This window comes from Euprymna scolopes, chromosome 16 (genome assembly GCF_053919585.1).
Source record: "Euprymna scolopes isolate OS-2025 chromosome 16, ASM5391958v1, whole genome shotgun sequence".
Classification (NCBI taxonomy): domain Eukaryota; kingdom Metazoa; phylum Mollusca; class Cephalopoda; order Sepiida; family Sepiolidae; genus Euprymna; species Euprymna scolopes.
In genome coordinates this window covers 21810859-21826131 of record NC_136497.1, presented here as the reverse complement: position 1 = coordinate 21826131, position 15273 = coordinate 21810859, and the positions used below count along the sequence as shown (strand labels likewise).

Below are 15273 nucleotides of genomic sequence, written 5' to 3'. Positions count from 1 at the left end.
GAAAAGCAAAACATTTTATATATAAAAAAATTAATACTTGAATATAAGAATTTTACAAATTACAAATGTAGTTTTATTATCTCTAATTCCAAGAGAAATAAAGCAAATTCATAAACATAAATTAGTTTTATTAAAAATAATTATTTAGAAGTGGAAAAGCATAACAGTATTTATTTTTTTTGTACAGGGTCTGTACATTTCATTTTTTGTTTGTTTCTTGGGATGAAGAGGTTTTGTTAATCATATATATAACTAGAACATTTATTTTTGGTAATGGCACTCTTTAATCTCAACAAATGTCTTAATTCCCATGTTTGTAAGACAGGAGTTTAATGATTTAAAAATATGTACAAAATATCTGATTAGTACATAGCAAAAATTTGTTCATTTTTGTCAAAATAATATCAATTTTGACAACTTTTATGCAGTTCTCACTCAAGATAAAATATTGAAAATATTAAATTTCTTTTTTTTTTTTTTTAATCAAGTAGTTGTTGCAAATCAATTAAATATAACAAAAAAAAAAAAAAAATCAAAGAAATATTTCCCAAACAAAAAATTATGTGATAACTGTTGGAGCTGTACGACCAGTAAGTTCTGCCAGTTTAGAAATCTTCAAAGCAATGGTGACCAGTGGTTTTAGTACAACCTAAAAAAAAAAAAAAAAAAAAAAAAAAAAAAAAAAAAAAAGGATTTAATTTTAAAAATTAAATAACATTTTAGGATCTTGGGTACAGTTCTGATACCGGGGAGAGGGGGGATGAAACAAATACCAACGTATTTGATAAATTCTGGAAATAATTTTTTCTTGAATATATTGCAGAGAAAAAGAAAAGCTTTTTACTATATATGGAATTACATTTATACAAGATTAAAAAATGTAATCCATCTAAAAGTTAAATTATTTGAAACAGAAAAAGAGTTTAGAAAACAGGTTAGATTAAAAATAATAAAGTTAAAATTAGTTTTTCTACTCACTATATACCCCCTTCATTTCCCTTTCCAACTATAGCATAAATACTAATACTACTACTACTACTGGTAGTGATACTTCCTTTTGTTGATGTAAATTATTGACTATTTCTATCTTGAGTTATAGTTTTACTAAACTACCTATTGGGCTAGTATTTGTTATATTATTAAATACTAAGAAATTAAAAATGGTTTTAAATATTTGGAAATTCCAACATGCATGTATATCCAGATATTTACTTTTATCAGTAGTAGTCAGTTATAGCTGCTGCTGCTTTCAGACAATATTTATGAAACTATTTTATGATGTTATTCATTTTCTATTCTCCTCTTCTTCCTCCCTTACCTTTAATTATCATGGTCATACTTAGGAGGTGAATGTAAATAAAAGGTAGAAATTTCAACCCCAATAACAGCAACAACTTGTAAAATAAAATTGATTTCATTGTAATTTTTACAGTATTCTCAAGATAGATTTAAAAAAAAAAAAAAAAAAAAAAAAAAGCTAAAAATGGGAAAATTAGAACATGTTATTTCTACATAATTTGATGAAACCACAAATTTTTTTAAAATTCTCAAGAATTAAATAATTGATCAATTTTGTTAATTTTGTTTTTTTTAACAAACTTATTTTAAAATGGCTGAACGATGTATACAAAATAAAAAATTTTACTTGTATTTTGGGTGTCAAAAATTAGGGTCATATCTACACCTCCTCCTACTTTATTATTTAGGTCATTCTCCCGTTCTTCCTACCATTTAAAACACCTGAAAAAGTGCACATGGCAGCAAGATAAGAGCATCAGAGATTTAATAGTATATAGATTAGGAGGTGCCACAGTGACAGAGGATGAGAGGATGAGAGTTAAAGAATCTTAGTAACGAATTGCAAATAATTTCAAACTCAATCCCAGAAATAAAGAATATTTTAGCATTTATTTTGTATGACTAAAATATAAGAAAAAAAACCTTTAGGAAACAAAGGTGGATTCATTCAGCTTTAGAGAACTTGAATGCCTACTAGACACCATTATTAGACGTTTTTGGTTTTTCTGTACAAGGGTTTGTCAAATCTTGACATCAGGATACTTCCTATTTTAAGCAAACCCTGGAAAAAAAAAGGTGCTCTGCAGTCATCCAGCGCATCCCACAGGTTGCTGGTTTGGTTGTTTTTGTTTTACAGTATATCAACCCTTTTCAGGTTATTTAATGCCGAATCCAGTTATTTTGAAAAAAAATTTTAATAGAATATATATATTTTTTTTCAAGTTAGTTTCTATTTAACCCATAGTTGAGACCCCAACAGGTACTACCACTCCGGGTCAGAGTGGACCTGGGAGCAATGCCAATTAAAGGGTGGCTTCACACTCTCCAAAGCCTGCAAGCTAAGGCCTCACTATCAGATATAGTTTAAGGTCATATCCAGGACCCCTACGAGTTGCAGATGGGAACATTCCCTCTCTATTTAATAGAAGGCAACTTTTAATAAGAAAAAAAAAACATTGACAAGGAAGACCTGATAAAAATATCAATAAAAACAAGACTGATATCTATTTGCTTCCCCAAAAAAACAACAATGTGACACAAGGTCGTTTTTAATGTGGGAGAAACCAGCTCCCTCAAAAGGAGGCACTAAATACTGGCAGGCTGACACCTACAATAAAAAAAGTGTATCAGGCAGGATGAAGTAAACAATGGCGTAAACCTTCCAGCATCTGAAAATGGTACCCCAACCATCAGGCCTTGATAACAAAAATCCTGGCTTCCTGTTTCCTGCATATGTAACAAATAATAAATAAAAATAAGAGGTTTAAAAGATCAGCCATAGTTTATTGCACAAAAGGTGCTATGGTTTTGCTGCCATTACTCAAAATTTGAAAAATATGGAACAAGACCTCAAACGAAATCCTGGCTGATAAACTTTACAATAATAGAAGATATACACTAACGATACCTGTGGATCAAGAAGATGTTTCTCAACATTAGCTTCGTAGCCTTCAATGTAAAGTCGAATTGTAGCGCCACTGCTTCCAGTGCCACTGAGACGCATGATGATGCGCGAGTCATCATCAAAAATGATGCGGATGCCCTAAAACAAAAACAAACAACATTACAACATCAGAAACAAAGTTTAAGATTTTATAAAAAATCTTGACAAGATATTTTTTAAAGAGGGAGAATAAGCACAGATATTTTGAATTTGTTAAAAAAAAAAAAAAAAATGTCAGTTTCATAACAAATCAATCTTTTAAATCATTTAACGAGTTAAAAAATTTTTTTATTTTATCTGACCCCCTCCCCCCACTTTAGCATACTGCTACCGAAACATAAGGACCTACTAAGACAGCAGCTAGATTAACAGAGGGCAACCTAGATGGGGAGTTAAGCATCAAGATATTTATTCACATATTTCTGCATGTTGTTATGAACGAGGAAGCAATTCTACAGACAAACAAACTATTAAATTAAAAATCTTCCCGCATCTACATTGAAAGGGTAGGATTTTGCTGCGTGTCACATCAGTCAAAAGTAATTATGTTGACGGAGGTGGGTACAATTGATTAGAGCATATTCTGTGAAAGTAACTTTTAGACAAGCACCAAGATGCGACACTGCTATAATGATGCGGCAGAGGCTCAAGGTTGGTAGATAGATTATAAATTTTTTTGCACCCTATCCAAGAGGAAGGGGTTAGTAGTTGGTATACTAACACAGACGTCTTAATAATCCATGCATGGGCAAATGATGGCTTTATAGGTATTTAAGATACTGGAAAGTGTGAAAAGTTTTCTAACCCAGTAGAGAGAGCCTGCCTTCCAGGCAGCATGAAATGGAATATCCATTTCAAGCTGTCTGACATTGTCAGACAATCAAGTTTAAACCTTATACCCAATGTAAGGATACTATTAGCTATGTCAACTGTAATCAGAGAGGTTTCTTATAGTTGTTAAGGGAAAGAATTTGGTCTTGATAGCTTTAAATGTAACCACTTGTTTTTGGCCTAGTTCTATTACAGACTGGAGATTATTTTCCAAGGATTCAGATTTGTGAGTGTGAGTATTCAATTTACTTACTGCTGGGAATAGAATATGGTGTTATCAGCAAATCATTAGATGCGATTGCGTGAAGGATGCCTTTTATAAAGATCAGGAATATTATCGTTCTGTGTATCAACTCCTAGGGCACATACACATTTATGTGGTGTTATCGAGATCTACAGCCATCAAGAAAGATCTGGATCATTTTTAGTTAAAAGAAAGCTAAAATTAGTTTAAATAATCGTCCAGTAATACTGGAAGAGTTGATCCCCATCCCCACATAATGACGAATTTCACATAAAACCTTGTTAAAGGACTTGGAAACATTTAGTTTTACAATCTTAACTTCACCTGGCTTATTGATTGAATGTACTGTGATTTTCTTTTTTGTCAAGAAAATATTTTCAAGCAATTAGATTGGAACTTTGTTTCACAGCCCATAGTTTTGTGCCATGCAATGTATTTACAAAAATTGTTAGAATTATTTTATGCATTCTGGAAGTTGCTTAAGTGTATCTGTTTTTTTTTTCCTAAAAGAACTGGAAATAGATTTCAGTATTTTTTATGTCAATTTTTTTTTTTGTTTTTACAGTTGGTTAAAATGTTTTAGTTCATCACAAACAATGCAGTGAGGTGATGCATCAGTTTTGAATAAGTACATAAGTGAATATTTTGTCCGATTCTGACTGCTTCATTTTACTATGTCTTGTATTTGATTGGATAGCATTCCAACTGTTGATGTCAATAGAAAATTTTTTTTTGACATTTTCTTCTCAGGTCTTGCATGATTTATCGTCATTTTAATGATTTTTTTGCAAGTATGTCGGCCTTTTCATTTTGTATAATGCCCATAGAACTGGGTAGTTAGGTATAGATTACTACACTGTCAATGCCCATCAGACAATGCTCCCCTTCCAATATTTCAGGTGTTTAAAAATTATCAGAGTTTCCTCTTAATTGCTATTAGATTAGATAGTTTGAGAAACAAAAACGTCACCATTTTCTGGTTTCTTTTTTAGCATCTACATTTAAGCTGAAACTTTAATAAATTTTTAAAAAATAACAAGTTTTAGTTATTTGATTTTGAGTTTAATCATGGAATCGTTTTGTTTTTACTGAAGAAAAATCATTCCTCACTTTATCACAACTTTAATTTTATAAAATCTATTAAATATAATTTGGACAAATAAAATTATCAAAATCTATAAAGGAAAACTTTTAAAGAAATTAAAGTTACCTTTGAAGTTGAATTTTATTCACACAAAATATTGTTAGTACAAAAACACATCTCACATAATGCATCAAACGTTGACATTGTTAACCAGGTGTCATTCCTTCACTTTCAGTGGATTTTCCTATTCAGCTTGTTTCCAACCCATCACCTCTAAAATTTCTATAGAATCTATAAGACATTTGATCTAAACTGAAAACCCTAATAGAAAAAGTATTGCATTGCTAAGTTAAATAATTTAAAAGAGGGAAAACATCAGATTTTTTTTCTATCAAAATGTAGAAATTTCTCACCTGCTTCACACTGATGCTTTTGTCGATCGGATCTTCATAAGAAAAATTATCCGCTTTCTTAACTGTATATGTTTTCCCATCTTCAGAAAACACTTTGCCAATGTTGGAAGAGTCGGAGATGAAAGCAGTTAAAACTTCCATTAGTTTTTCAGCTGCAGCAGATTCGCAATTTTCATAGTCATACCTAGAAAAAAGAAAAAAAATTGCTGCAGTTTTTTTTTTTTACTACAATATTTTCTAAGAAAAGAAAAAAATTAATATAAAATCCTAATACAAACCGGGTAAAAAAGTTTCTACCATATTGTTTCCAATGGTCGACTAAAATCTCTTCTACAGTCTGTTTGCGATGTGCCAAGATAGAGAGCCAGGCTAACACAGCCCAAATACCATCCTTTTCTCTACAAGAAAAATAAAAGATTACTTTACGAAAGCGTTTACACATTAACACATTTGCTTTCGAACAAACAAATTAATCAAATAATTAACACAAAACTTAATAGCTCAGTTATGTGGTTATGAAAAAATAAATCTTTTTAATCGATTGTAAAAATGAGATTACCTATTTCTTGCAAGAACCCAACAAAAGAAATTATGTATTGTCTAAGAACACTTTCTGTGTATAACATTGAAAAATTAGAGAAAGTTCAAACCAATTTTTTGTCCCCCACACCCGCCAGGTATGCTACTGAAGTGCAAAGAGTTAGTATGATATAGGTTATTAAAAATTTATAAAAGATCATAAGAGTAGGTAGTTGGACAGAAGATGCTTGTTCACATTACACTTAAACTTCTGTACTTTGCAGAAAAAGGAATCAGGGAAAAAATTACAAATATTAGTGGTCTGAAGAATGTTAAATAGAAATTATTCTAGCATCTAGAAACCTCTAAAGAGAAGAGATACTGTTTTATTGCTAGTCTGGATTACTGCAGTTCTGCAATAAGTTGATCAGGACATTCTATGGAAGTACTTTTAAAACAAGCACACGGTTGCAACACTGCGACAGGCTTGAGCTTGGCAGACAGTGTGGAACTTTGGTTAGAAATTTTTATTTTTTGCACTTGGTAATTGTGATTGGTGTACCAGTCTGATATGGCAACAATACTCCATGCACTGGCAAATGGCGGCATTATATAGATACTGGCATTGATACAGAGTTTTCTAATCCAGTACAGGGGACCTGCCTTCTTTACAGCCAACTTGGATAAAATAAAGATTAGATACCCTGCAGAAGACAAAGATTGTCAAACATTTCAAGTGGCACCAGTTGTTCGACCTTGACATTGCCGTTGGTTGTTTATAAACATGTCAAATAGCAAACATGTTCGAATGTTCATGAGCAAGATTTAAAAAAAATATATTTACAGAACTTTTAAAGATTTAAAAGAAAAAAATATATATTTACAAAACATTTTCTTTAATATTAGATGTCAATGTCAAGGTCGAACAACCGGTGCCACTTGAAATGCTCGACAATCTTTGTCTTCTGCTACGGGGTAGTTAATCTTTACTTGATCCGCAAACTTTGTATCATCGATGTACTTATTCCATTTCATGTTGCCCGACAAACCAATGAGTTTCAACTTCAATTACTAGGAAGGGTGTTATTGACCATGACATTTAGTGGTTGGAAACAATTTCCAGAGGAAAAGAGCTTTCTCTTCGAAGCAATAAATTTGGCTATTTTTAGCCCTACTTCAGCCCTACATGCTGGAAATAATTTTCTAAGGATTCAGCCACTGCCTTTTTTTTGTATCTGCATTAGATTTTTTCTACATACAGTGTGGGGTTATCAGTGGAACATGTCCATCTCAGATGCAATTGCACCAGGGAGGTTGTTTATGAAAATCAAGATTTTATCAGACCATGTATCAATATGTACTGGATTTCTTCACAAATTTTAAAAATTGGTATTTTTGTAAAATAAAAATTGGTATTTTTGTAAAATAAAAATTGGTATTTATATCTCCTTTTTTTATGAAACTAAAAGAATTATTAAGTTACTTTTGTAAAATAAAAAAATGAAAAAATACACGTAAATATTTGCTCACCTGATATGATCTGATCCAGTACCAAAACTTTCTTCTCCACACAAGGAAAGTCTGTTGGCATCCATCAAGTTTCCAAAGAATTTCCAGCCGGTTGGAACTTCAAACATCTCCTTTCCTTTTGCATTAGCCACTCTAGATTCGGGGGGAAAAAATAAATAAATAAACTTGGGTAAGAATTTTATTTTCAATTTCTTGCTATATTGACGTAAGAACTATTCTTTTCATTTTTAGTTTCAAGTGTTAGTATTCAAAACTAAAAAGGTTTTAAAATAATTTACAAATATTTTTCTGAAGGAAAATTCATAACTTAAGATTTTTCTATACAAGTCCTGGAGGTGACTGGTTCTCTGTAGACAGTTCTTGAGTTGGAAGCCATAGAGCAAAAGATTCTTCCAGTGTTGACACGAAGAAAACATATGCAAAGTTGCTACAAAAAAGGTTTAATTTTTATAGAGCAATTCTGTTTTCTGATTGGTTGGTAGCAGAACATGAATTAATTTGGTTTGTCAGTTCCTAGCAGCATCGTTTATAAATAGAATCTCTCAACTGTCAGGGATCATACCCCATTATATCTCTTGAGATGATGGGATGTCTCCTAGGGGAGCCTGCGGGTATCCCACTTTCCCGGCCTTGTGCCAAATATTGCCGATGTGGGCGGCAATTAAATATATACCCCATTATAACTCAAAAATATTGCAAAATTATGCTTATGTGCATTTCCTGATAAAGGAAAGTGGGTGCAGAACTTTCAGATTCTCAAAAAGGTGTGTGATTCTAAAAAAGATAAGCCTTGATTTAAAATATTTCTAACATTTTCCTTTTAATCAGACGACATACATTAACACGATAGACAATACTGATTTGGCTACTTACAAGGAAAATACAAAATAATAATCTCGTACTTTTATATTTTTTTTACTCGTAATTTGGCTTTTCAAGGGAAATATTTAATTTTTGAAGTATCCATAGTTATTATTCAAGCAAATAATGGATCAATGATTATAATTTCATATTTTCCTTGTAAGTAGCCAAATCAGTATTGTCTATTGTGTTAATGAAAGCCCTCTGAGTATTCATTTTTTTGTGAAATTCATTCATAGTTGTTTCACCACGTTTTGGCCAACTTATCTCCTAGCCTTCTTCAGGTGGTTAACCAGGATAGGAACAACACAACTATGAAAATGAGGATAGCAGTCCGAAAAAAAAAAAAAAAAAAAAAAAAATGAATACTCAAATTATAAAGCCTCATCTCAAAGAATTCCAAAAAATATAAAAAATAATATAATGGAAGTCTTCTCATGAAAAGGAAACTGTTTAATGTTTTAAATCAAGAGCCAACTCTTTTTGATGTTCTTTAAAAAAAAAACAATCTGTAATAATTTTTGGGAGAAAGGAAGTTAAAAAAAAATGAAATTTAAGGTTTTAAGTCAACCATTTTTATTGCCAGCAGTTGCAAATGTAAAATATGGGAATGGGTAGATAAGTATGTAGGTATTAGTGATTGTGATGTTAGATTCACTGTTGAAACAGATTTACCGTAGCTAAATGCATGACTAGCTTTGAAAAAAAAAAAAAAAAAGAAAAAAAATGATTTAAGATGAAGCCATTTTGTTTTTAAATTAAACTTCTTCATATTTAACTATTCAAAACAAAATGTTCAAAAAATAAATCTTCTAAATGATTTAGTAAAAACAAGTTTTTATAGGTTGGTTAAGAATAATTTCTCTGCTATAAAATTTTCACGATTAACAAAAAGAAAATATTTAATGATGCTTAAATTGAAGCATTTAAGGAAAAAGTTTAAATGATTGTTAATGTTTTTAATTTAGATATACTGACCTATCGACAGCTCCTGCTGTTGGCATACTACGAGCGTAACCCTTTATTCCAGTTTTTTGAAAGTAAGGAATGCAATCAAGATTGTTGGCAATGACTGCTAGAGAATCTGATGGGTTCACAAAGAAAGCCTTGTATCCAAGGATCATATTTCGGTCCTAGAAAATAAATTAAAAATTTTATGGCCAAGTTTGACAGACTCAATTCATTAACATAGTGATTCTTTTAAAAGAAAATTTTAAGGTGAATCTTCAAGGATTTCATTTAAAACCTACTGAACCATTTACATTTGGTTTCATGATATATTAAATCACAACACACATTGGCTTAAAATATTTCAATATTGGTATATATAAAAAGAGCTTGATGAGCTAAGAAAGAATCTTTTAAAAATTTTTAAAATCCAATTAAAATTAAAGAAGTTATGACTATTTTTGTGCCTCACACGTATGGATACTTTCCCCTCTTTAAGACCACATGAGTTTTGTCACATTTTTTACACTACTTTTTCAGTAAAAATGCTATATCTTTGTTAAAACAAAAGATTAAGCAATGAAATTTACCATATAAGTGTATTTCTGTGCTAGGAATTAGAATATGCTAATGAAAACCTCCACAAAAATTAACAGTTTCCAAATAATCTGCAGAAAATGCACATAAATATGCTGTAATTCCTTAAAAATGCTATATATCCATTAAAAGAAAAGAAGTTAGAGAAATCAAAGCTGAATTGTAACGCATTATATGTACAAATAACTGAAATTGAAATCTAGGACTGTTTAAAAATGAATATATTGCAATATTTCTTTGGTATTATTGTAGATTAATCCCTTCATTAACCCCCCCCCCCCACCTCATCTGACCACTTCGCCAAAATATGCGATTTTACCTTTGTAGGCAATTATGTGTGAATACCTTGAAAAACTTTAATGAAAGATAAACAAGTATTATTTTAAAATTTAATGTAAAATGACTCCCTATTTTGAGCAATTCCAGTTTTTTAGGGCAGTCAACCATTTTTTTTTTATAGAAGATAAATCCTGTGCGCCTTTTTTTTTTGTTTCTTTTTCTAAATACAATTATTTGTGGTTTTAAGAGGGTCTTTGTGCAATTATGAGAGGGTGGGGAGGTTTCCACTGATTTTGGGTAGAGCTAAGGAAAATTATGTGCGAACACCCTGAAGACTTGATAGAAACAAAACAAAAACAATTTTAGAATTTAGAGTGGGGGTTAGTTTGACATAAATTTAATGCAAAATAATTCACCATTTCAAGACCATTCTAGCGTTTTAGGACAGTTGACCAATTTATTTTTTTACGGGTGTGTTTTAGGACAGTTGACCAATTTATTTTTTTTTAATGGTGCACTTTTCTTTAAGGAAGAATCTGTTTTTTTTTTATTTAGACACTTATATGTAGCTAACTAAGAAACTTTATTTGTGAGGAGCTTGCCACTTGGACTTAGCGTAATTGTTAGGACTAAAGAAGGTTTTAGGAGGAGGAGGAGGAGGAGGCTTGCCACTCGTACCTAGGGTTAGAGTTAGGATAAAAGGATTTTTTTTAAGAGGGCGTTTGACACCCATATTTACGGTTTGTTGGCCATAATTATTGGCTTTTGAAAATGTTTGCCTTAGATTTTGGACATCAAATTACTTTTAAATATGTAAACTTACGTAAATGAGGGGTGTGAAGTTTAAGAATTACGACAAACAGACAAAATTAAATTTCATTTAAAACAAGTGATGTCACTAACAGAAAACGTGACGTTTGAAAAACTGGTTAAGTATTTTTTGCCCACTTTTTTTTTTTTTTTTTTTTTTTTACACAGTGATCACCACTTATCAAGGCCCGGAAGCCACTCAGGGATAAGGGTTATTGCAAGTACATTACGTTAGTGTGGAGATTTGATGAAGTGTTTACTTAAGGGGGCGGTTCATTAGGAATTTGTTAACGTTGGACATGAAGACATCCAAGTTGTAGTCAGGTGGGAAGCAGGCAGACAGAACAGAGTTCCACAGGCGTGCAGTTCTAAGAAAGAAGCTTTGTTCATGGAATCCGCGTTTTGATTTAGGCACAGATATAGAGTGGGAGAAATTTTTCACAGTGGATTCAGCTAGACGGGTGTTTTTCGTGAAAGATTGGCGAGGGGGGACCAGAGATTGGAGTTCAGACGAGCACCTGCCATGGAAATAACGATAAAACAAGGATAGGCTCGCAACGTCTCTTCTGTGGGAGAGAGGCTGCAGGGTAGAGAAAAGGGCATCCCCCACTAAGCTACGAAGTCTATTTTGTACTCTGTCAAGGCAGGATAGGCTGTTTTTAGCAGCTCCTGCCCAGATATGGCAACAGTATTCCATCCTTGGACGTACTTGGCTTTTATATAGATAGAGAATTGCATCAGTAGTGAGATATCTTCTGGAGTGGTAGTAGGATCCCACCATCTTTCCAGCGACCTTGGCAACAGACTTGATGTACGTGTTCCATTTCAGATCAGGAGTAAAGGTCAACAAAAACACATTTTGCTAAAGTTAAATCATTCACAAATTTTGGATAAATTTGGTTTTTATTTTCAATTAAATTTCTTGTCCAAGTGTCACATTTTGTTAAACTTTCCAGTTCAAGACGTTTTTTTTTTTTTTTTTTTTTTTCTACCTGACTTCAAACCAAGATCACAGTGTAGTATTCTGATACTACACTTCGCCTTTTCTGTCCTCTATCAGTGAAGGAGAAATCCTTCATGACTGAGAAAATTTTTATGTTTGTTTGGATAAATCCAGATGGACTCTTTTTGGGAAGCTGGATTTTCCTCACATTAAAAACTGACCTTTGTTTCTAACTGTCCTCATGGGGAGGCAAGTAAATAGGAACTTAACTAGAAACTGAGCACCTCCTACAAATATTTAAATATTGATTTTGCATTTTTTTTTAATGTAATTTGGTAGAATGATGTCCAGTCGATTATAAAACTAAAAAAGATTAAAAAAATATATATTGGGGGTGGGGGAAGGTACTGCTTGCACACGTGAAGCAAAAGAAAATCATTTCACATTTTTTTTTTTTTTTAACAAAACCCTGTTTAATTCACCGTTAAAAACTAATGTAATGGATAAAAGTGCACACATGTTACATATTTGTGTCTTTTCAACTGTATTTTTAAAATTTGACCAAAAATAATGCCAGACTTGTTGGGATTGGTTTAATTATACATTCTGATAACTGAATAACTCTAAGCTAATTATGTTCTGATAATATGAGCTCCAACTAAATATGTAAGAACATTTTTTTTATATCAATAATCTCATTTTTTAAATTTTTAATTCATTCTGGAATAAAAAAACAAAACAAATAAAGAACGTTTGTTTACAGTAAAGTAATTAATATCAGCCATGGTATTACTGTCAGCTGCTGCTGCTGCTGCTTCTACAGATAGTTTTTAGATACTTTTTCTAGTTAATTTCCAAATTTCATGACAAAATTCTTGAGAGAAATGCAGTACGACCATTTACAAATTAGGGGGAGTCATTACAAAATCTTACCAAAAAACGCTGTTTTATGAGGTTAACATTTTTATCAATTTATTTGCTTAAAACTCTTAAAATATATAATGTACATTATTATTTATTAATTCATTTGAAAGTATATTCATTTTCAAACAAAACGGTGGTATTTGGACGACTTAAAGTGCTTTCGTTTTTAAAATATGACGATTTTAGCAGAACCGCCTTGAAATCTGTAATTATCCAAAGCATTTTATTGTCTGTGTGTATTGCTAATTGAATACTTTCAAAAAGTTTTAACTGATTTACTTTCAGTTTAAATTCAGAGAAAACAATTCCTCATAATAAACTTCCATCTATCCATAGCCCTTGAGCCCCTGGAGGGGCATAGACCATCTACAACTTCAGTGATCTGGCGAGAACCGGTGTGTCAATGTGATTGTGCCGTACGCCATAATAAACTTACACTGTAGGAAATTTTACTCATCCCGAGTGTAGCTATAATAGTTCAAAAAGTTTAACAGCACGGTTTAGTTTTTAGCTTAAGTATAGGTCATTGGTTACCCGACTAGAGTATTAAGACCATATATCAAAGTTTTGATCCTCTTCTGTCGAAAAGTCAAATAGCACTGGTAATGTGCATGAAAAATTATGAGGGTAGGGTCACTGACTTAGTAAGAAAATTGGTATAGGTCTTGGTAGTCCTTCCATTCTGCAGCCAAGTAGTGACTAAGTTAACAGACCTATATACTTTAAATATATACTTTAAATAATCATTTTGACACACCAGTTCTCATTAGATCACTAAAGTTAAGCAACATTGAGCCTGGTCAGTACCAGATGGGTGACTACTTTGGAATACCAGGTGCTGCATGTAGGAGGATGTCGACACTTCTGCAAAAACCTAATGTTGTCATCTCTCTTGATGAGGATATACATGTCACTGGGAACCGTTTGTGAATTTCATACTCCCATGAAACTTCCTTCTTCGGAGGAAACCGATTCAACCCATCTAGGTTTAGTGCCGCTTCGGTATACTCAAGCAAACATATCCTCAATCCTAGAGTTACACCTGTATACAGAGGCATATAGGCAGAATTTATTGCCATCACTAATAGACAAATAAATTAGTTCTACCTATTAAGCACTAATTATTCTGTAAGGCACAAAGAGCTTACAGTCATTTAGAACATTAGAATTGTCTACTACCGACATATGTAATTGAGTTTTGAAATTAAAAGATAATGACAAAATGGAGCTAAAAAAAAAAAAAAATTCATAAGGAATAAAAGATAAAATGATATAAAAACAGAATAAAATCAAGATACAAACTTTTCCCCCCCTCGAATGCTGTTTAGAGATTTGTGACCCATTTATTTCTAACTCCTCGCTGTCTACATTTTGTAAAAACTGGATCTGAGAGAAGCGCCATTATTTTGCCAGAGCACTGCCAGTTTTGATCAAGGGAGCTAACTATGGTTATAGCGTTGCTTCCCTTTAACATTTTTTTTTCTAATTTATCATGGGAAGCATATTTTGTTTGTTTATCTGCACTGTTTGTAATAGTGCCAGATCTCTTTGCTGAAATTCATCTGACAACTTCTTCCAGGCTCTCCACTCCACGCCCATGTATGGAGTATTGTTGTCATATTTGGGCTAGTGCATCTGCCACTAGTCTCTCGCTCCTAGACAAGGTTCAAAAGAGAGTCACCAATCTGATAGGTCCTGAACTGTCAGCTAAACTTCAGCCTCTATCACATCGACGAAATGTTGCATCCCTCTGCCTGTTCTACAAGTACTTTAACGGTGAATGCTCTGACGAACTGCAAGCACTTGTGCTCCCCTCGACGTAAATCCCGACAAACCCGACAAGCAGCTAAATCCTAACCTCTTCACAGTAGAGATCCCTAGATGTAAGAGAGCTTTCTACTCCAGTAGTTTCTTCCCCAGAACAGCTAGACTTTGGAATTCTCTTCCGGGTCCCTGCTTCCCCGACTGTACTGACATGCAGAAGTTCAAGTGCAACGTGAACCGACATCTTGCTGCCCAACTTCCTTTACAGTACCCCTGATGCTTATGTCCCTGATAGTAGCCCCCTACAACAAAGTGGCAATGTGCCTTGTTTGGGGTGAAAATGTAATAAAAAAAAATAATAAATAAATAAATACGAGACCCCCTCCCCTAAGAAAAAAAAAAGAAAAAAGAATTAGTCTAAATGAGCTTGTGAAGATGTTAAATCTTTCTTCATTCATCGTACATTGTACAGTTTAATCAAGACATTAAAAAAATTAAAATATTGAAAAAAAGGTTATATTGTACGTATCCGTTATGGAACAAAGTTCTCCGAAAAAAAAAAAA

The 15273-nt window shown here is 32.4% G+C and overlaps 1 protein-coding gene across 1 annotated transcript in view; it reads right to left on the bottom strand.

The window, feature by feature from the left end:
• Positions 1-50: 50 nt before the first annotated feature.
• Positions 51-15273, bottom strand: part of LOC145295877 (phosphoglucomutase-1-like) — a 65861-nt gene continuing 50638 nt past the window's right edge. The window contains exons 5-10 of the mRNA XM_080141621.1: positions 9423-9577; positions 7584-7715; positions 5813-5932; positions 5535-5718; positions 2927-3061; positions 51-649 (exon numbers count right to left, since the gene is read on the bottom strand). Coding sequence (XP_079997747.1) covers positions 560-649; positions 2927-3061; positions 5535-5718; positions 5813-5932; positions 7584-7715; positions 9423-9577 — 816 coding nt within the window. The 3' untranslated portion in view covers positions 51-559. The remainder of the gene's footprint in view (positions 650-2926; positions 3062-5534; positions 5719-5812; positions 5933-7583; positions 7716-9422; positions 9578-15273) is intronic.